At 46.2% G+C, this 23,146-nt stretch overlaps 1 protein-coding gene across 1 annotated transcript in view; it reads right to left on the bottom strand.

The window, feature by feature from the left end:
- Positions 1–6,848: 6,848 nt before the first annotated feature.
- The window catches only part of LOC121845434 (von Willebrand factor A domain-containing protein 7-like), a 20,815-nt gene continuing 4,517 nt past the window's right edge, over positions 6,849–23,146 (bottom strand). Inside the window, exons 4-18 of the mRNA XM_042316824.1 lie at positions 23,101–23,146; positions 20,464–20,557; positions 17,551–17,682; positions 17,108–17,294; positions 16,195–16,364; positions 15,939–16,051; positions 15,307–15,423; positions 14,884–15,072; positions 14,524–14,656; positions 14,092–14,244; positions 10,900–10,992; positions 10,056–10,324; positions 9,621–9,754; positions 9,205–9,363; positions 6,849–6,936 (exon numbers count right to left, since the gene is read on the bottom strand). The exon at positions 23,101–23,146 is cut by the window's right edge and continues 99 nt beyond it. Of these exons, the coding sequence (XP_042172758.1) occupies positions 9,276–9,363; positions 9,621–9,754; positions 10,056–10,324; positions 10,900–10,992; positions 14,092–14,244; positions 14,524–14,656; positions 14,884–15,072; positions 15,307–15,423; positions 15,939–16,051; positions 16,195–16,364; positions 17,108–17,294; positions 17,551–17,682; positions 20,464–20,557; positions 23,101–23,146 (1,918 nt within the window). The 3' untranslated portion in view covers positions 6,849–6,936; positions 9,205–9,275. The remainder of the gene's footprint in view (positions 6,937–9,204; positions 9,364–9,620; positions 9,755–10,055; positions 10,325–10,899; positions 10,993–14,091; positions 14,245–14,523; positions 14,657–14,883; positions 15,073–15,306; positions 15,424–15,938; positions 16,052–16,194; positions 16,365–17,107; positions 17,295–17,550; positions 17,683–20,463; positions 20,558–23,100) is intronic.

The raw sequence follows: 23,146 nt of genomic DNA, 5'->3' as shown, positions 1-23,146 counted from the left end.
CAAGAAATTGTGTTTTAACCCAAATTTGATGTCGTGCTAGTCGGAACTAGGAAATTCTGAAATGTTCTAACTGGTTGCAGTTAATCACAGGCTGTGATCAACGAATTAGCAAGTCTCAAATGTCGGAGTTTCCTAGTTCCGACTGGCATGTGAATGTGGCATAACCCCCTTTTTTGGCACTAGTGTACTTCCATATATCTTTCGCATTCAGTTTTGAAACTGGTACCAGGTTACCTTCTGATAAGGCTTATGGGTGTTTGTTTGTAGAGCAAAACAACAGAAATGTCTGAGAGTCTCACCGTTTGATGGTGGATCATATTAGTTTGTAGCAGTGGAGGCTCCTCAGTGAATTAAATACATTTTAAATTGTAAAACATTAAACATATGTATTTTTTAGATAAAACTATACTAAATATAATCACGTCACCAAATAATTGATTAACACACACTATTTAGAAAATAAGGTCTACAGTAGCCTCGAGCAGTCTGTAGGGTCGCACATGATGTAGCCAGAGGACAGCTTGTTTCCGTCCTCTGGGTACATTGACTTCAATACAAAACCTAGGAGGCTCATGGTTCTCACCCCCTACCATAGACTTACACAGTAATTATGACAACTTCCAGAGGACCTATCACTGCTCTTGCAGCATGTTGTCCACCCAATTAAAGGATCAGAGAATAAATCTAGTACTGAAAGCATAAACTACAGCTAGCTAGCACTGCAGTGCATAAAATGTTGTGTATAGTTGACTCAAAGAGAGAGAAAGACAGTAGTTGAACAGTTTTGAACAAATTAATTTATTCCAAAATGAAGGAGAAGCAAGAGATAAATAGAGTCATTTTTTTTCAGTTTCACTTGCAAATGCAGCAAGCTAGATTAGCCTACTGAATGGCAGATGCTATGTTAACTAGCTGGCTATGACTTTAACACAACACTGGAACTCTTCCAAGTCAAGGTAAGATTTTGGTGTTACTAATGTATTTCCACCGAGGCCCGCCGGTATAATTGCTTACTGACTGTACATTGTAACATTACTGCATGATTGTAGCGATTTTACTAAAGTGTTAGTTATATTAGCTATGCTATGACAGTTAATATGGTTAATATTAATATTAGTTAATATGGTGACAACGGTGTAGGCTGTGTGTAGCGTTTTGGCTTAGAAAAGTTTTTATTCGCTTGGTTACATACAGCTGATGTGTTGTTCATTGAAGTCCACAAGCGAAGGGAAGAGGTGAGAGGAGGAGAGCGCATAGATGTGAGAAGGAATACAACATGGCTGCTATGAAAGTGAACTATGTGTTCGGGGGTGTATTCATTCAGCCGATTCTGTTGAAAAACGTTTCTTAAATGGAAGCAAATGGAACAAAACGGGGATAAACATACCTGAATTTGTCCAATAGAAAATATTGTTTGCAAATGTTGGACTAATGATAGGGAAAATGTTAGTATCATGTAAAGTCGTGGCCAAAAGTTTTGAGAATGACCCAAAAATTAATTTTCACAAAGTTTGCTGCTTCAAAGTCTTAAGATATTTTTGTCAGTTGTTGCTATGGAATACTGAAGTATAATTGCAAGCATTTCATAAGTGTCAACGGCTTTTATTGAGAATTACATGAAGTTGATGCAAAGAGTCAATATTTGCAGTGTTGACCCTTCTTTTTCAAGACCTCTGCAATCCACGCTGGCATGCTGTCAATTAACTTCTGGGCCACATCCTGACTGATGGCAGCCCATTCTTGCATAATTAATGCTTGGAGTTTGTCAGAATATGTGGGTTTTTGTTTGTCCACCTGCCTCTTGAGGATTGACCACACGTTCTCAATGGGATTAAGGTCTGGGGAGTTTCCTGGCCATGGACTCAAAATATCGATGTTTTGTTCCCCGAGCCACTTAGTTATCACTTTTGCCTTATGGCAAGGTGCTCCATTATCCTGGAAAAGGCATTGTTCGTCACCAAACTGTTCCTGGATGGTTGGGAGAAGTTGCTCTCGGACGATGTGTTGGTACCATTCTTTATTCATAGCTGTGTTCTTAGGCAAAATTGTGAGTGAGCCCACTCCCTTGGCTGAGAAGCAACCCCACACATGAATGGTCTCAGGATGCTTTACTGTTGGCATGACACAGGTCTGATGGTAGGGCTCACCTTGTCTTCTCCGGACAAGCTTTATTCCGGATGGCCCAAACAATCGGAAAGGGGATTCATCAGAGAAAATGACTTTACCCCAGTCCTCAGCAGTCCAAACCCTGTACCTTTTGCAGAATATCAGTCTGTCCCTGATGTTTTTCCTGGAGAGAAGTGGCTTCTTTGCTGCCCTTCTTGACACCAGGCCATCCTCCAAAGGACATTCGGCTCACTGTGCGTGCAGATGCACTCTCACCTGCCTGCTGCAATTTCTGATCAAGCTCTGTACTGTTGGTGCCCCGATCCCGCAGCTGAATCAACTTTAGGAGATGGTCCCAGCGCTTGCTGGACTTTCTTGGGTGCCCTGAGGCCTTCTTCACAACAATTGAACCGCTATTCTTGAAGTTATTGGTGATCCGATAAATGGTTGATTCAGGTGCAATCTTACTGGCAGCAATATCCTTGCCTGTGAAGCCCTTTTTGTGCAAAGCAATAATGACGGCACCTGTTTCCTTGCAGGTAACCATGGTTGACAGAGGAAGAACAATGATTCCAAACACCACCCCCCTTGTGAAGCTTCCAGTCTGTTATTCAAACTCAATCAGCATGACAGAGTGATCTCCAGCCTTGTCCTCGTCAACACTCACAATGTTTTTTGGGGATTCAGTTCATTTGCATGGCAAAGAGGGACTTTGCAATTAATTGCCATTCATCTGATCACTCTTCATAGCATTCTGGAGTATTTGCAAATTGCCGTCATACAAACTGAGGCAGCAGACTTTGTGAAAATTAATATTTGTGTCATTCTCAAAACTTTTGGCCACGGCCGTAGTAGCCTAAACCTATCGCTGTTACATGAACTGGGTGAATGAAATATGAATGACAGTTATCAAATATGTTGTAATAGAAATAAGGCCATCCTCGTCTTAAACGGCATTGACCGCCACTGGTTTGTAGCCCAAACTGTTTGGACGCTACAAATGTTTTCGTGAGAAGACCGATTTTTGGGATGTCTGCTGGTCTGAAAAACACCCCTGTAGGTGTTACCTTCCACCACACATGAGGAATGGCGACATCGGCAGATTGAGAAGCAGACCATGCAAAAAAAAACATATCTTTAGTTTAAACAGATGGATTTTGATGGGGATTTCTTTATTATGCCAATCATGCTGCTGCTCCCTTGGGGTGGGATGTGTGCAGTCAAAGCATTATTTACTCTAAACTGTGTCCTAAACTGTGTCCTGAGCACTAAACTACTAGCCTAGTCAAGCAGACTGACCACTATCTAGTTTCACTGATATGTGAAATCAGACCGGTTTCACATTGCTACTAAACTACCTCAGGTTATTTGTCTTGTTATAATACAGAGTCAGTAGGAAAGCAGAGATGTTTTATTCATGACAGATGTAAACTGAAGACTTACATTATATTACAAAAATGAAAACATCTTACAGTGCAAATTTGTTGATGCAATGCAATCTCTGCACTATGGTCGGCCTGGAACGTAACCGTTAGCATTAAGAGGCAGTGTCAGGAAGGCAGTCAACACATGAGCCTTACCCTATTACCATAACCAAGTGGGAAGGTGGCATTTACCACTTGAACGCCCCTCCAACTAGTAATTACTAGTCTATCACCCATGAGCTACAACTTCTCCCAAATGCTGACCTCTGATGTCACCTGCTAAGGAAATTAACTCGATAACAGCATTTTCAGCAGTTAAATGCAACGAAACCTTATTAAAAGCAATCTATTTATCTATCTATCTAATCTAATATGGCTTTTGAAAACTATAATTAGTTGGCAAGCATGATGGCTGTACTTTGTGTTTATGGTTGTCGCAGCTGGTTGGCCATGAGCCAAATCACTGTTTCCCAACCAGTTCTAAGCATGTGAATGCACTTCACAACGTTTACATGACAGATTCCCACTTGGTTATGAACGCAGCATTAGATCAAATAAGTAAGTCTCTGAGGGACGTAGTGAAGAAGGCAGAGACCAGCAGACACACCAACAGTGGGAGGGACAGAGCGATGGAGGGCGGTCCCGCGTTGCGGATGATGGAAAACCGACAGGTGCCGACATTCATGGCTTTGTCCACCGCCTCCAGCTCCACTGTCAGAGAGCAGCACGAAGCGTTGAACGCTGCTGCAACAACCGTCTGCTTCAGGTCCGTGTGGGTGAGGCTGCCTACGCCCTGGAGGTGTGTGAGGCTGGCGATGCCTGTGCCATTGACGCCGTCTGTCAGGTTGGCAGAGAGCTGCCAGAAGGCGGAGCTGCAGGCTGCTGGGTCAGCTGGGCAGTCGACCACCGAGACGCTGACCACCTCACACTGGGGAGGGGTGACATCTGTCACCTGCAATGGGGGGGAGAGATTAAGTGATGAGGAGAAAGAGAGACTTGGGTTCTATAAGTCTAATTCTGGCCCAGAGGTTTGGTAGCACTTTCTCTGACCACCAGAGTACTTGTGCGGCTGAGCTTCAACACTCTTAAAGAGGAGCTGAACTAAAAAAATACTTACTTGGTTGAAAATGGCCTACAAGGCATCGCTATTAATCAAATACATGTTTTATTAAACAATATATACATATTATTTAACTAGGTAAGTAAATTAAGAACAAATTATTATTTACAATGATGCCTTGTCCAGATATCTTTTGTTGACAATTTGCATAGAAAATAGATGCCTGCTACAGTGAGTTTCCACTGAAGGTCTTGTCAATAAAAAATGCTGGACGGAATGACGTCACACCTACAACAACTTTTTTGCTAAAAACCTAGTGTTGGTTAAAATAATAAAGTAGTTGAGTTTATCCATTTAGGGAAATTGATGAATGAACTGCAGACAGCCTGTTTGCCCTCCCACCTATCTGGTTCATGTCTCAGGTAGCCTGCAAACGCCTGCATGGACAGAATGCAAGAATTTACTCATATCTGGCATATTCTAATAATTCTAATGTGCCAACGTGTCGCCACAGTCAGGGCCATGATGAAACTTGCACTCTAGTAGATCTGAAATAATTGGATGTTGAAACTTGTATCCAGCCAATCAGAAAATCAAGGCGAAGCAATTCAGGCATTCTGGAAAGTCAGGACAAGGATCCTGCTAAGACACATTATTTTTTATAGTTGAAATATAGATTTAGCAAGCTGTTAGAATCACATGCCCTGCATTCCTTCACAATTATTATTCATCATTTATGTTTTGGTTGAATGAACCTGGATCAATAGAACTTGCCTATTGACTACAAAGTGTAAATAGGATCATTTTGGTCATAGAGTCAGTTTTGATCAAAACAGAGATGAGTAATTGAGGTCATGGCTTTTTACCTGAGGGTTGGGTTTTGATTTCAAATCTCTAGCCTACACGGGACCACTGCCAGGCACAGTCTAATCACAGTTGACACTAATTATACAGAGTACAGGTGCCAGTTGTGCTGCCGCACAATTATTTCACAGCCGATCCAACCATTAGCATGCAGAGCTTTGGAATTGTTCATACAACAATCTATTGTCACAAATTTTAATGTTGAAAGAATTCATTTTTAAATTATTATTTTTTTAAATAAAAGGCTTGTAATTTTCTCCAACTCACACATCTTCACATTCGTGAGCTACGGTTAGCATCAAACAACTTTCATCAGAGATATGGATATATGATGATGCTTATGTCTCCGCCCTAACAATGAGATTATTTGTCCACGAAACAGAACGGGGGCTGTCAAGCACCTGCCTTTTACAGGTTCTGGTTCCTCCATTTATGTTTCGAGGTTGGACTTTAGCACACTAGCACGGTTAGCAGTGTGCTTAAGGTTAAGATATATTTTTTAAGAAGATAAATTGTAGAAATAGGCGGAGTTTATGACTTTGTGGCTGTGGTAACTTGTGACGACCAGGCACAGCTCCGATACAAAGTGTTTTTTTCTCAAAGTTGCAGGGATGTCACATGTCCTACTTATAACAGTACACTCATAAACTAATCACTGTAAAACTTAGATTAGATCAAATAAGCCACATGTAGCAAATAAGCCATTACATTTTCTGTTAATCAAATTCAACACTTATTGACCTCCATACAAAAACTCCTCATTTGGTGAGTGAACAAAACAAAAACCGCCACCTGCCAGAGTAAACAGATTTTGGGACCAGTTATCCCTCTCTTCACCTCTTTCTCTTTGATTACGCTCAGCGCATGGGATTCTTGACCAAACACGTCACGCGGTTGCTAAGCAATTCTCACCCAATGTACTGTGGCCTCTTTGGGACTGTGACTCGAGGGACAAACAACAATTGCTGTCAGGATACGATATAGCGAACATAACACACCCACATTGAACCACACCCCCAGGTGGCTCCTTAATTAGGGAGGACGGCTCATAGTAATGGCTGGAACGGTATCAAACACGTGGTTTCTATGGTTTCCATGTGTTTGATAACATTCCATTCACTCAATTTCAGCCACTGTTATGAGCCGTCCTCCCCTCACCAGCCTCCTGTGATGCCAGGTTACCTTGGTGGTGTATAGACAGGTGCCGACATTCATGGCTTTGTCCACCGCCACCAGCTCCACTGTCAGAGAGCAGCACGAAGCGTTGAACGCTGCTGCAACAACCGTCTGCTTCAGGTCCGTGTGGGTGAGGCTGCCTGCTCCCTGGCGGTGTTTGAGGCTGGTGATGCCTGTGCCATTGACGCCGTCTGTCAGGTTGGCAGAGAGCTGCCAGAAGGCAGAGCTGCAGAATGCTGGGTCAGCTGGGCAGTCGACCGATGAGACACTGACCACCTCACACTGGGGAGGGGTGAAATCTGTCACCTGCAGAAAAGAGAGAGAGAGAGAGTGAGTAATCATGGTGAAGAGGGAGAAGAGATGAGGAAAGGAGGCTATTTAGAAGTGGACGGGCCCATACAGTGGAGACGAGCCCATACAGTGGAGACGGGCCCATACAGTGGAGACGGGCCCATATGGTGGAGACGGGCCCATACGGTGGAGACGGGCCCATCAGTGGAGACGGGCCCATACAGTGGAGACGGGCCCATACAGTGGAGACGGGCCCATCAGTGGAGACGGGCCCATACAGTGGAGACGGGCCCATACAGTGGAGACGGGCCCATACAGTGGAGACGGGCCCATACAGTGGAGACAGGCCCATACAGTGGAGACGGGCCCATACAGTGGAGACGGGCCCATACAGTGGAGACAGGCCCATACAGTGGAGACGGGCCCATACAGTGGAGACGGGCCCATACAGTGGAGATGGCCCATATAGTGGAGACGGGCCCATACAGTGGAGACGGGCCCATACAGTGGAGACGGGCCATATAGTGGAGATGGGCCCATACGGTGGAGACGGGCCCATACGGTGGAGACGGGCCCATCAGTGGAGACGGGCCCATACAGTGGAGACGGGCCCATACAGTGGAGACGGGCCCATACAGTGGAGACGGGCCCATACAGTGGAGACAGGCCCATACAGTGGAGATGGCCCATATAGTGGAGACGGGCCCATACATTGGAGACGGGCCATATAGTGGAGATGGGCCCATATAGTGGAGACGGGCCCATACGGTGGAGACGGGCCCATACGGTGGAGACGGGCCCATACAGTGGAGACGGGCCCATCAGTGGAGACGAGCCCATACAGTGGAGACGAGCCCATATAGTGGAGACGGGCCCATATAGTGGAGACGGGCCCATACAGTGGAGACGGGCCCATACAGTGGAGACGAGCCCATATAGTGGAAACGGGCCCATACAGTGGAGACGAGCCCATATAGGGGACACGGTTCCATATAGTGGAGACGGGCCCATACAGTGGAGACGGCCCATATAGTGGAGACGGACCCATATAGTGGAGACGGTTCCATATAGTGGAGACGGGCCCATATAGTGGAGACGGGCCCATAGAGTGGAGATGGCCCATAGAGTGGAGATGGCCCATAGAGTGGAGATGGCCCATATAGTGGAGATGAGCCCATATAGTGGAGACGGGCCCATATAGTGGAGACGGGCCCATATAGTGGAGACGGTTCCATATAGTGGAGACGGGCCCATACAGTGGAGACGGGCCCATACAGTGGAGACGGGCCCATACAGTGGAGACGGGCCATACAGTGGAGACGGGCCCAGTGGAGACGAGCCCATATAGGGGACACGGTCCCATATAGTGGAGACGGGCCCATACAGTGGAGACGGGACCATACAGTGGAGACGGGCCCATATAGTGGAGACGGGCCCATACGGTGGAGACGGGCCCATACGGTGGAGACGGGCCCATATGGTGGAGACGGGCCCATACGGTGGAGACGGGCCCATATGGTGGAGACGGGCCCATACGGTGGAGACGGGCCCATAGAGTGGAGATGGCCCATAGAGTGGAGATGGCCCATAGAGTGGAGATGTCCCATATAGTGGAGACGGGCCCATATAGTGGAGAAAGCCCATATAGTGGAGACGGACCTTATAGGCCTGTCAGCTCTCTAGTGTATCTTTATATATCCACATTCTAGCATATCTAATAAATCTATTTGTATATACACTGAGTGTACAAAACATTAAGAACACCTTCCTAATATTACGCCCCCTGAGAACAGCCTTATTCCGTTGGGGCATGTACTCTACAAGGTGTTGAAAGCGTTCCACAGAGATGCTGGCCCATGTTGACTCCAATGCTTCCCACAGTTGTGTCAAGTTGGCTGGATGTCCTTTGGGTGGTGGACCATTCTTGATACACATGGAAAACTGTTGAGCATGAAAAACCCAGCAGCATTGCAGTTTTTGACACAAACCAATGCGCCTGGCACCTACTACCATAACCCACTCATAGGCACTTCAATATTTTGTCTCCACCCTCTGAACGACACACATACACAATCCATGTCTCAATTGTCTCAAGGCTTATGAGTCCTTCTAACCTGTCTCCTCCCCTTCATCTACACTGATTGAAGTAGATTTAACAAGTGACATCAATAAGGGATCATAGCTTTCCCCTTGATTCATCTGCTCAGTCTATATCATGGAAATAGCAGGTGTTCTTAATGTTTTTTACACTCAGTGTAGATATATCTACATATCTGAGGTTACCTTGGTGACGACAGAGAGGCGCAGGACGGCGTAGTTGGAGTCGGACGCCCCGGGGGCCACAGCCTCGATGGTCAGGGTGACGTCTGTTCCTGAGGGGTGTTGGCGGGCACCGTGATGGTCAGTTCACCGGTGGCGTTTCCTCCGGTGGTCACAGCGATGCTGATAAGTTAGCAGCAGCAATGGGTTAGCATTAAGTGTCAATACAAGTGATGCCAAGAGAGGACAATAATTAGTCATGTTGAGTCATTTTGCCAACATAGAGAAGCTGTTTTTGAACAGATAACCTGGTCCCAGATCTGTTTGTGCCTAAATTGCTTCTATGACCAATGTGTCACACAACAATGACCACAGAAATGGGAAAGACCATACAAACAGATCTGGGACCAGTCTCAGGATATTCCAGCCCTGATCCCTACCTGCCAGGGACGTTCATTTTGAAGTCTCTGTCGTTTCTGGCACTGATTTTGTAGCTGCCTCCAGTGGCGTCGGTCATGACGGTGAAGGGAAGGGTGAAGGTTTTACCAGGCTCCATGCTTCTGTCCACCACGGCCTGAGAAGACAAGAACAACAAGATCTGTTGAGTAGTTGTTGTGAGGTCCACTTTTTTAAATGTGCAGTTTGTTTGTTGGCTCGTTTACAGAGACACATTTCTGTGCTTAGAAAGTCCATGTTGTAATTTGTAAGTAGGCCCACAGTACTACATGTTTAGGGAGTAATAGTCAGTCACGTTTTTCTTTCTGATATTGTCTATAAATGTCTATGACCATGGTTTTTGTCTAACACTATCCCAAAATGCAGTATAGACTCCTTCACCATTTACAAATAAAAGGCGTTTTTCAATGAAAACTTACCTTGATGGTAACCTTGGAGACAGACATCTGAGTGGTGGACTGTCTCTGGAACACGGTGGAGGAGACCACGTCTGTCCCGTTCAACAGCACCACAAACTCCCCCGCAGGGACCTTGGTTACCGTAACTAGGAAGTCTCCATTGCCCATGTCTTCCAAGGTACCGCCTACGACCTCTAACCCTGACACGGTCACCAAGGCAACGTTGGCCACCTTGACAGAGGCTGGGTCCTTTCTGCCCAACACGGATACCAACAGCATGGCAGGCATACCTGGGAGAAGGAGAGAAGAGAGGAGGAACGGAGGGAAAGAGAGGGAATGAGAGAGAGGAGGATGAGTGTAGGGGTAGGGAGAGACAAAGAGGGAGAGAGAGAGAGGAGGATGAGTGTAGGGGTAGGGAGAGAAAAAGAGGGAGAGAGAGAGAGGAGGATGAGTGTAGGGGTAGGGAGAGAAAAAGAGGGAGAGAGAGAGAGAAGGAAAATTATCTTGAAGGGTGTGGCTATGAAATCGATTATTACAAATTACAATTAATGGCTTTTTATGACTTTGATTAAGTCGGCTTTATAAATGAACATAATGCATTGTTTTGACCCACACAACATCAAAGAGGGCCAGCCTACTTTCTGATAGAGAATGCAGCGATGCAAAACCTCTCGCCAGTGAGAAAAACGATGTGCGCAATGATCATAATGATCGCAAAGATCAAGCCTCTAACGGCTTTAATGAAGTGGCAGCTGCATTCATGTAGATGATGTCGCCATGATGTCGCCTTAGTAAAATTGTGATTGACAGATTACCTGCTTGATATGGTAATGATGATGATTAAGATGATGTTGTAGTGTTTTACCTGCTTTTGGACGGCCAGAGATGAGGGCATATCCTGGGTGAGGTCCCTCGAAGGTCTCCACAAAGTCATAAATGAAGGCAATGGTACTCTGACCTGGAGACAGACACATACACACACACACACACACACACACACACACACACACACACACACACACACACACACACACACACACACACACACACACACACACACACACACACACACACACTCAGTCAGGGCTGTATTCTCTCCCTTCTCTTATGGCTCTAACAGACCTGGGGTGAAATACTTTTTGACATATTTGTACATGATTTAAAATAGTTACGGTTAGGGTTAGGTAATGAGTTAGCTAAAAGGGTAAAGGTAAGGGGAAGCGTTAGCTAACATGCTAAGAAGTTGCAAAGTTGCTAATTAGCTCAAATTGTTCTGGTGATTTATTAACAAGCAGCCTTTGGGATGCTAGACGTTATACACCCACCCATCCACCACGACCAAACATCCCTCCTCCTTTTGTTTTTGCATTAAGAAACCTTCTGTCTGATGTAACTATACCAAACATAGCATACAGTTGAAGTCGGATGTTTACATACACTTAGGTTGGAGTCACTAAAACTTGTTTTTCAACCACTCCACACATTTCTTGTTAACAATCTATAGTTTTGGCAAGTTGGTTAGGACATCTACTTTGTGCATGACACAAGTCATTTTTCCAACAATTGTTTACAGACAGATTTTTTCACTTATAATTCACTGTATCACAATTCCAGTGGGTCAGAAGTTGACATACACTAAGTTGACTCTGCCTTTAAACAGCTTGGAAAATTCCAGAACAATATGTCATGGCTCTAGAAGCTTCTGCTAGGCTAACTGACATCATTTGAGTCATTTGGAGTTGTACCTGTGGATTTATTTCAAAGCCTACCTTCAAACTCAGCACCTCTTTGCTTGACATTATGGGAAAATCAAAAGAAATCAGCCAAGACCTCAGAAAACAATTCTAGACCTCCACAAGTCTGGTTCATTATTGGGAGAAATTTCCAAACGCCTGAAGGTACCAAGTTAATCTATACAAACAATAGTACGCAAGTATAAACACCATGGGACCACGCAGCCGTCATACCGCTCAGGAGGGAGGCACTTTCTGTCATCTAGAGATAAACGTACTTTGGTGCGAAAAGTGCAAATCAATCCCAGAACAACAGTAAAGGACCTTGTGAAGATGCTGGAGGAAACAGGTACAAAAGTACCTATATCCACAGTAAAACGAGTCCTATATCGATATAACCTGAAAGGCCGCTCAGCAAGGAAGAAGCCACTGCTCAAAAACCGCCATAAAAAAGCCAGACTATGGTCTTGGGCTTGTAGTAGATTGTTTCACAGGTGGCAGACAATGTGAGAAGGCTTGTGAACTATATTTCCATTGTATCTGAGAGGAGGAGGAAGGACATTTATGATGAAATGAGTGGTATATAAACCTTTGTACATGGTATTATGACCAGAGCTCTCATAAATAAACATTCCTGACTATTGTAGCTGGGCCTCCGTCTGATTCATTACAACCAGTTTCCTACAAATTCTGGGTATCAGGCTGAGTAATCAATTCAAATTGGGTTTATAAACACTGAGAACTTACTTCTCTTGACATTACCTCAATTACCTCGACTGACCTGTACCCCTGAAAATTGACTCGGAACCAGTTTTTTTCTTGCTTTTTATAATTTACTTTTTAAAACTAAATGGTTGGTTAAGGGCTCATGAGTTAGCATTTTACGGTAAGGTCTACCTACACCTGTTGTAAACTCAGCAAAAATAAAAACATCCTCACTGTTAGCTGCGTTTATTTTCAGCAAACTTAATGTGTAAATATTTGTATGAAGATATCAAGATTCAACAACTGAGACATAAACTGAACAAGTTCCACAGACGTGACGAACAGAAATTGAACAATGTGTCCCTGAAGAAAGCGGGGGTCAAAATCAAAAGTAACTGTCAGGATTTGGTGTGGCCACCAGCTGCATTAAGTACTGCAGTGCATCTCCTCCTCATGGACTGCACCAGATTTGCCAGTTCTTGCTGTGAGATGTTACCCCACTCCTCCACCAAGGCACCTGTAAGTTCCCGGACATTTCTGGAGGGAATGGCCGTAGGCCTCACCCTCCGATCCAACAGGTCCCAGACTTCAGGAGGATATCTTCCCTGTAACGCACAGCGTTGAGATTGCCTGCAATGACAACAAGCTCAGTCCGATGATGCTGTGACACACCTCCCCAGACCAACTCCAAATCGATCCCGCTCCAGAGTACAGGCCTCGGTGTAATGCTCATTCCTTTGACGATAGACGTGAATCCGACCATCATCCCTGGTAAGACAAAACCGTGACTCATCAGTGAAGAGCACTTTTTGCCAGTCCTCAGTCTGGTCCAGCGACGATGGGTTTGTGCCCATAGGCGACGTTGCTGACGGTGATGTGATGTCTGGTGAGGACCTGCCTTACAACATACCTACAAGCCCTCAGTCCATTCTCTCTCAGCCTATTACGAACAGTCTGAGCACTGATGGAGGGATTGTGCATTCCTGGTGTAACTCGGGCAGTTGTTGTTGCCATCCTGTTTCTGCAGGTGTGATGTTCGGATGTACCGATCCTGTGCAGGTGTTGTTACACCTGGTCTGACACTGCAATGACGATCAGCTGTCCGCCCTGTCTCCCTGTCGCGCTGTCTTAGGTGTCTCACAGTACGGGCATTGCAATTTATTGCCCTGGCCACATCTGCAGTCCTAAGGCACGTTCGCACAGATGAGCAGGGACCGTGGGCATCTTTCTTCTGAGTCAGTTGAAAGGCCTCTGTAGTGTCCTATATTTTCATAACTGTGACCTTATTTGCCTGCCGTCTGTAAGCTGTTATGTCTTAACGACCGTTCCACAGGTGCATGTTCATTAATTGTTTATGGTTCATTGAACAAGCATGGGAAACAGTGTTAAAACCCTTTACAGTGAAGATCTGTGAAGTTATTTGGATTTTTACGAATTATCTTTGAAAGACAGGGTCCTGAATTTTTTTTTTTTTTAGTTTATTTGGGGCATGTGACACGTTTGAATGGATTATTTAAACCCAGGTCTGGGCTCTGTGTGTATCCAGGCTGCCATCTAGTGTTGAGCGTGAGCATAACACACATATTTAATAGAACAGACGTATCTCTATTGTAACTCACCAGTGACCTTCAGTGTGTAGGGCTGGTTGGAGTTCATGCTGATTTCCCATAATCCTGTCTGTTTGTTGGAGGCCAGACGGACCCGGAAGAGGTTGCCCACCGTCTGGACAGTCCCCAGTTCCCCGTTGACCTCATTCTGTTTCTGGGTCACACCTGTAGGGGCAAGGAGGGTGACAGTCAAATAGAATGACAGTCAAACATACTGTCAATGGGATATACCTGGTTCATGATACCTTGTTGAAATGTGCTTTGTGCCTTAAAAACATTAAGATCGCTACATACGTAAACACGCAAAACAGGTCAAATGTAACCATTAAGGAGGGAAAACTAACCTTAGATCAGTGTCTATGGGAAATGTCATCCTATTCAGTTAGGTGAACCTTTACCTGAAAACTGATATTAGATCAGTGTGTAGGTGTTGGAGGTTCCCACCTGCAGGGTTCTTCAGGGTGAAGGTGAGGGACTTTCCAGTGATGTAGATGGTGATGTTGTTCAGAGACTCGTCCAGCAGGAAGGAGAATGTCTCAGCTTTGCCTGGGTTCCTCGCTCGCTGTAGGACTGTCACCTGAGGAGGGGGAGGAGGAGGAGGACAGAATGAGAGAGGAGGATAGAAAGGGTATGTTGTTGTTTTATTGTAACTTGGAGGATTTAATTATCATAGATATAACAATTATGTCTAGGCATTTCTAAAATTCATTATTTATAAAGCACGTGTTTTTTAATTGATCAAGTTTTGAATTATTTCAAATCAACTACTCATCTAAAACAAAATGGCCACCAGTGTTGACTCACCAGAGCGGAGGTGGAGGAGTCGATGATGATGTCAGTGGCCTGGGGCAGATTTTCCTTGGTGACTCCAATGGCCTGACCACCAGACGCCAGCGCCAGGTCCTTGTAGGTCTCGAATGTAGCTGCCCTGGACTCTACTCCACTTCTCCTCCTTCTAGCACCAGCACCAGCACCAGTCATGAAGAAAGACACCTGGAGAGACACATAGGTGTGTTTGAGAGAGTTTGCCTGGTCGTATTCATTAGGCACCAAACAAAGAATGAAAGAAAAAAGGCAGTGACTACCTCTCCAATAAGAATGGCTTGTTTTCGTTTGCCGTTGGAAAACATTTAGCTGCGTTTTGCTACTGTGTGCCCTAATGAATAAGATCCTGAACTGCAGGACATGGTTTCTTCTAAAACAGGAAGTGTTTGAGGAGGTGCTCACGGTTGACTTGGTGCTCCTGATCAGGGCCAAGATGGTGTCCCCTAACGCAATGTCCTTGGCAATGGCATCTGTGAAAACAAAGATGTGGGACGACGCAGGGGCACCGGTCAGCGCCAACTGGAGAGAGAGAGAGAGAGAGAGAGAGAGAGAGAGAGAGAGAGAGAGAGGGAGAGAGAGAGAGGTAGAGAGAGAGAGAGAGAGAGGTAGAGAGAGGTAGAGAGAGAGTGAGAGAGAGAGAGAGAGAGAGAGAGGTAGAGAGAGAGAGAGAGAGAGAGAGAGAGAGAGAGAGAGAGAGAGGTAGAGAGAGAGAGAGAGAGAGGTAGAGAGAGAGGTAGAGAGAGAGTGAGCGAGAGAGAGAGAGAGAGAGGTAGAGAGAGAGAGAGAGAGAGAGAGAGAGGTAGAGAGAGAGAGGTAGAGAGAGAGAGGTAGAGAGAGAGAGAGAGAGAGAGAGAGAGAGAGAGAGAGAGAGAGAGAGAGAGAGAGTGAGAGGTAGAGAGAGAGAGAGAGAGAGAAAGAGAGGGAGAGGGAGAGGGAGAATGCTTAGTATCTTTATTTATTGTCAGGTGCATTATAAAAAAAGAATGGGATTATATCTGAAACCTGACAATGTCAATCACTGTCAATCACTGTACCTGTAGACCTGATAAGCACATCTCAGGGAGGTCTCCACCTCCATCAGCATTGAGTTTAGCAATCTCTGTTTTCATAACATCAGGGTTTGTCGTTCTTATCAGGGGTCCGAACTCTACACACACACACAAACACACACTGATCACTAACCACTTCCTGACTTAACTACAAACCGCACCATCATTTCGGTGAATGCCAGAGTTTGTCAGTGATGTTTTGCTAAGGAGAATGCTTGGTGGAGTGTAAAGCCAGCCTTACCTGGATCGTTGAATGGGACCAGGATGTACTGGGAGGGCTCATCCTGTGTTCCCTTTCTGCTGTCGATGATCTCATTGACAACACTCTTGGCTTCAAGGATATCATCCCTCATGCTCCCTGTGGTGTCGATCACAAAAGCAACCACTGCCGATCGCGCTATGCCCATGAAGCTGTGGGAGAGAGAGAGAGATAAGAGTGAGATTGTGAGTAACTTCAACATGGGTATTTCCCTCTTCCCCTCCACTCCTGCCCTTCACCCTCTCTATCCTTCTCCTCCCCTTCACCCCTCTCTACCCCCCTCCTCCCCTTCACCACCCCTCTCTCTACCCCTCTCCTCCCCTTGACCCTCCTCTACCCTTCTTCTCCTATTCACCCCATCTACCCCTCTCCTCGCTTTCACCCCTCTACCACGCTCCTCTCCTTTACCCCCTCTCCTCCCCTTCACCCCTCTACCACGCTCCTCTCCTTTACCCCCTCTCCTCCCCTTCACCACTCTACCACTCTCCTCTCCTTTATCCCCTCTACCCCTCTCCTCCCCTTCACCCCCTCTCTCCTCCCTTCACCCCCTCTACCCCTCTCTCTTCCCCTTCACCCCCTCTCCTCCCCTTCACCCCCTCTACCCCTCTCTTCCCCTCTACCCCTCTCCTTCACCCCCTCTACCCCTCTCTTCCCCTTCACCCCCTCTCCTTCCCTTCTCCCCCTCTACCCCTCTCCTCCCCTTCTCCCCCATCTACCCCTCTCCTCCCCTTCACCCCCATCTACCCCTCTCCTCCCCTTCTCCCCCTCCCCTTCTCCCCCTCTACCCCTCACCTCCCCTTCACCCCCTCTACCCCTCTCCTCCCCTTCACCCCCTCTACCCCTCTCCTCCCCTTCACCCTCCTCTACCCCTCTCCTCCTCTACCCCTCTCCGTACCGTAGGTAGTCGTTGTCACCGGCGGCTCCCCGGATGTCGTCCAGCAGCCGGAGGGTTGCGGTCGTTGCCACGGTGACAGCAGCAGTGTGCAGGGCCACGTTGTCAGAGCGACGCTCATCCTTGCTGATGCCCCCGCGAGGAACCTCAGAGCTGGTCAGGTCAGCTGCACCTCCATGACTACACTTACCTGGGGGAGGAGAGGTGATGATGGGTGTTATACAGAGAGTGTGTGGGTATCTGGGGAAGGTAGTGTGTGTATGTGTGTGTGTGTGTGTGTGTGTGTGTGTGTGTGTGTGTGTGTGTGTGTGTGTGTGTGTGTGTGTGTGTGTGTGTGTGTGTGTGTGTGCGTGTGTGTGTGTGTGTGTATGTGTTTGTGTGTGTGTGTGTCTGTGTGTATGTGTGTGTGTGTGTGTGTATGTGTGTGTGTGTGTGTGTGTGTGTACCTTTAGGCTTAGCTGCGGAGAAGATCCCCATGTACCCAGAGGTGAGTTTCTTCTCATTAAGGATGTTAGGAAGGATGGAGTTTGAACAGAACCCCCCACTGACACAGTCACTGCAGGTCGGGGTGCTGACATCTACCGAACCAAATCACAATGTAAGAGTCGGTCTTGAATTACGGTGGCATTAAAAATATTTATACTTAATATATATTTTTTATTTTTTATTTATATTAACGCATGTTACCATTCTAAATGAACCAATATGGCAGCTTAATAACTTTAAATAGTTTTTACCATTATAATAACATTGTACCACCTGTAGGAGTAGTAATATCAATGATGGTAATATTAAGTAAAGTCAGATTTTCAGAAATGGAGGCTACAAATGCTCAAATCTTTAAAAATGATTTACTAGTGATGTGATTAATGATTTTACTCACATTGTTATTTCCCTTCATTTAAATTTACTAACACCAAGTGACACATTGGATTGAGCAACACCAAATTATCCATGGAATCAAGGGATAAAAGTGTGTGATTAGCTAATCACATCCTTTAAAATATAGACTCCTCCCAACTAACAGTTTGCCGCTGGGGAAAATGAGCAAGGACCTTGAATATCTTTGTCATCAGAGATATTAAGGTGGTGACACCAATGATGTAAATCTGAGGGACACACATTATACCTAGCAACAAAATAGGTATTTTAACAGCCTTTGTTTTTAAATTATTTTACACAATATATTATATCATTTTGTTCACTGTCTATTCAAAATAATAGATAGATATGTCTAAATCCCCAAAACATTTCACTACACCTCAACACATCACCAATGGGACGAGCCAATTTGCTGGGACCCAGTAGTTTCTACAATGCATACAAATACAGTACCAGTCAAATGTTTGGACACACCTACTCATTCAAGGGTTTTTCTTTATTTGTACTATTTTCTACATTGTAGAATAATAGTGAAGACATCAAAACTATGAAATAACACATGGAATCATGTAGTAACCAAAAAGTGTTAAAGAAATCAAAACACATTTTATATTTGAGATTCTTCAAAGTAGAGACCATTTGCCTTGATGACAGCTTTGCACACTCTCTTGGCATTCACTCAACACACACACACACATAGGTCATGATTTTCAATCTTTACTGACGATTGAGTAAAGCCAGTGTGTCTATGTATGTGGATGACTCAACACTATACATGTCAGCTACTACAGTGACTGAAATGACTGCCACACTTAACAAAGAGCCTCAGTCAGTTTCAGAATGGGTGGCAAGAAATAAGATAGTTCTAAATATTTCACAAACTAAAATCATTGTATTTAGGACAAATCATCATAATGCTTGATGGTTTTTGCGACTGAACTTGAAACTTTCAAAGTTCTTGAAATTTTTCCGTAATGACTGACCTTCATATCTTAAAGTAAGGATGAACTGTCATTTTTCTTTGGTTATTTGAACTGTTCTTGCCATAATATGGACTTGGTCTTTACCAAATAGGCTTCTCTTCAACACAACTGATTGGCTAAAACGCATTAAGAAGGAAAGAAATTCCCAAGTTAAGTTTTAAGAAGGCACACCTGTTTATTGAAATGCATTCCAGATGACTACCCCATGAAGCTGGTTGAGAGAACGCCAAGAGTGTGAAAAGCTGTCATCAAGGCAAAGCGAGGCTATTTGAAGAATCACAAATATAAAATACATTGTTAACACTGTTTTGGTTACTACCTGATTCCATGTGTTATTTCATAGTTTTGATGAATTCACTGTTATTCTACAATGTAGAAAAATGGTTAAAATAAAGAAAACCCCTGAATGAGTGGGTGTTCTAAAACTCTCGACTGCTAAGTGTAGATGGGTTTCAGTAGAAAGGACTTTCTTATTTTATCTTATAAAATAACAGTTATTAACTAAATTGTCAAAGGACATCATTTACTACCGCAAATCAAGAATGACCCACAGACGCACGCACACACACACACACACACACGCACACACACACACACACACACACACACACACACACACACACACACACACACACACACACACACACACACACACACACACACACACACACACACACACACACACACACACACACACACACACCTAAATCCTAAATGGCCGTGGTGGTCCTTTCTCTTACCCATAATTCCCTCAGACTATTCTGCTTTATCAGGCTCTGTTGAACAACGGAGATTATATGTGCGTTTGTGTCCCTCTCTGTCTGCCCTTTACACTTCCTGTAAACCCTTAATGACCTCACTTTCGCATGAAGCCAGAGGTGGCAGCAGATTTCTCTCTTTGTCTCTCCTTTTTAATCTGCTGTCATACTTTTTCTCTAACATTCCAAGCACGTCTCCCTCCTTCATTCCCTGCCCTATCACCCTCCCTCCTTCCCCCTTCCTTCCCTTCCCTACCACCCTCCTTCCCTTCTCCCTTCCTTCCCTTCCCTAACACCCTCCCTCCCTCCTTCCTTCCCTGCCCTACCACCCTCTCTCCTTCCCTGCCCTATCACCCTGCCTCCTCCCCCTTCCTTCCCTTCCCTACCACCCTCCTTCCCTTCTCCCTTCCTTCCCTTCCCTAACACCCTCCCTCCCTCCTTCCTTCCCTGCCCTACCACCCTCTCTCCTTCCCTGCCCTATCACCCTCCCTCCTTCATTTCCTGCCCAACCACCCTCTCTCCTTCCCTGCCCTACCACCCTCTCTCCTTCCCTGCCCTACCACCCTCTCTCCTTCCCTGCCCTACCACCCTCTCTCCTTCCCTGCCCAACCACCCTCTCTCCTTCCCTGCCCAACCACCCTCTCTCCTTCCCTGCCCTACCACCAATCCTCCCTCCCTCCAGTTGGTGCCCATGCCTAGCTGTCCTCGTTGCTACATTAACTCAAGCCCTCCCTACCTGCCAGGTTTTCCAGTGGGAGATCGGGGCGGATCAGGTTGGCGTAGGGTTCAGTGTATCCCAGGTCCACCCAGTTACTGTGGCTGTAGAAGTCCTGACAAAACACAAGCATGTATTATATACCAAGTCTGTGTCTGAGGGAAAGCTATGTATCTAATTCCCTATTATAGACACCTCAAGACAGAAGTACTGTGTACAGTCCTCTCCCCAGTGTCTCTCTACCTACCTGTAGTGTGTACAGTCCTCTCCCCAGTGTCTCTCTAGCTACCTGTACTGTGTACAGTCCTCTCCCCAGTGTCTCTCTACCTACCTGTACTGTGTACAGTCCTCTCCCCAGTGTCTCTCTACCTACCTGTACTGTGTACAGTCCTCTCCCCAGTGTCTCTCTACCTACCTGTAGTGTGTACAGTCCTCTCCCCAGTGTCTCTCTACCTACCTGTAGTGTGTACAGTCCTCTCCCCAGTGTCTCTCTACCTACCTGTACTGTGTACAGTCCTCTCCCCAGTGTCTCTCTACCTACCTGTACGGTGTACAGTCCTCTCTCAAATATCTCTCTAGCTACCTGTACAGTGTACAGTCCTCTCCCCTGTGTCTCTCTAGCTACCTGTACTGTGTACAGTCCTCTCCCCAGTGTCTCTAGCTACCTGTACTGTGTACAGTCCTCTCCCCAGTGTCTCTAGCTACCTGTAGAGTGTACAGTCCTCTCCCCAGTGTCTCTAGCTACCTGTAGTGTGTACAGTCCTCTCCCCAGTGTCTCTAGCTACCTGTAGTGTGTACAGTCCTTTCCCCAGTGTTTCTAGCTACCTGCAGTGTGTACAGTCCTTTCCCCAGTATCTCTAGCTACCTGTAGTGTGTACAGTCCTCTCCCCAGTGTCTCTACCTACCTGTAGTGTGTACAGTCCTCTCCCCAGTGTCTCTACCTACCTGTAGTGTGTACAGTCCTTTCCCCAGTATCTCTACCTACCTGTACTGTGTACAGTCCTCTCCCCAGTGTCTCTACCTACCTGTACTGTGTACAGTCCTCTCCCCAGTGTCTCTCTACCTACCTGTAGTGTGTACAGTCCTCTCCCCAGTGTCTCTCTACCTACCTGTAGTGTGTACAGTCCTCTCCCCAGTGTCTCTCTACCTACCTGTAGTGTGTACAGTCCTCTCCCCAGTGTCTCTACCTACATGTACTGTGTATAGTCCTCTCCCCAGTGTCTCTCTACCTACCTGTACTGTGTACAGTCCTCTCCCCAGTATCTCTCTACCTACCTGTACTGTGTACAGTCCTCTCCCCAGTGTCTCTCTACCTACCTGTACTGTGTACAGTCCTCTCCCCAGTATCTCTCTACCTACCTGTAGTGTGTACAGTCCTCTCCCCAGTGTCTCTCTACCTACCTGTACTGTGTACAGTCCTCTCCCCAGTGTCTCTCTACCTACCTGTACTGTGTATAGTCCTCTCCCCAGTGTCTCTCTACCTACCTGTACTGTGTACAGTCCTCTCCCCCAGTGTCTCTCTACCTACCTGTAGTGTGTACAGTCCTCTCCCCAGTGTCTCTCTACCTACCTGTAGTGTGTACAGTCCTCTCCCCAGTGTCTCTCTAGCTACCTGTAGTGTGTACAGTCCTCTCCCCAGTGTCTCTCTACCTACCTGTACTGTGTACAGTCCTCTCCCCAGTGTCTCTCTACCTACCTGTACTGTGTACAGTCCTCTCCCCAGTGTCTCTCTACCTACCTGTACTGTGTATAGTCCTCTCCCCAGTGTCTCTCTACCTACCTGTACTGTGTATAGTCCTCTCCCCAGTGTCTCTCTAGCTACCGGAAATGTTTGCATATCCCCTCTTTCACCCCCTCCCTCCTCTTACCTGTAGTGTGTACAGTCCTCTTCCCAGTGTCTCTCTCCTCTTACCTGTACTGTGTACAGTCCTCTCCCCAGTGTCTCTCTAGCTACCCGTAGTGTGTACAGTCCTCTCCCCAGTGTCTCTCTCCTCTTACCCGTAGTGTGTACAGTCCTCTCCCCAGTGTCTCTCTCCTCTTACCTGTAGTGTGTGTAGTACTCTCCCCAGTGTCTCTCTCCTCTTACCTGTAGTGTGTGTAGTACTCTCCCCAGTGTCTCTCTCCTCTTACCTGTAGTGTGTGTAGTACTCTCCTCAGTGTCTCTCTCCTCTTACCTGTAGTGTGTGTAGTACTCTCCCCAGTGTCTCTCTCGTCTTACCTGTAGTGTGTGTAGTACTCTCCCCAGTGTCTCTCTCCTCTTACCTGTAGTGTGTGTAGTACTCTCCCCAGTGTCTCTCTCGTCTTACCTGTAGTGTGTGTAGTACTCTCCCCAGTGTCTCTCTCCTCTTACCTGTAGTGTGTGTAGTACTCTCCCCAGTGTCTCTCTCCTCTTACCTGTAGTGTGTGTAGTACTCTCCCCAGTGTCTCTCTCCTCTTACCTGTAATGTGTGTAGTACTCTCCCCAGTGTCTCTCTCCTCTTACCTGTAGTGTGTGTAGTACTCTCCCCAGTGTCTCTCTCCTCTTACCTGTAGTGTGTGTAGTACTCTCCCCAGTGTCTCTCTCGTCTTACCTGTAGTGTGTGTAGTACTCTCCTCAGTGTCTCTCTCCTCTTACCTGTAGTGTGTGTAGTACTCTCCCCAGTGTCTCTCTCCTCTTACCTGTAGTGTGTGTAGTACTCTCCCCAGTGTCTCTCTGGCAGCCTGG

Source organism: Oncorhynchus tshawytscha, unplaced genomic scaffold, assembly GCF_018296145.1.
Source record: "Oncorhynchus tshawytscha isolate Ot180627B unplaced genomic scaffold, Otsh_v2.0 Un_contig_3021_pilon_pilon, whole genome shotgun sequence".
NCBI classification, from domain to species: Eukaryota; Metazoa; Chordata; class Actinopteri; order Salmoniformes; family Salmonidae; genus Oncorhynchus; species Oncorhynchus tshawytscha.
The sequence above is the reverse complement of the archived record's forward strand: the minus strand, read 5'-3'. Positions and strand labels throughout refer to the sequence as shown.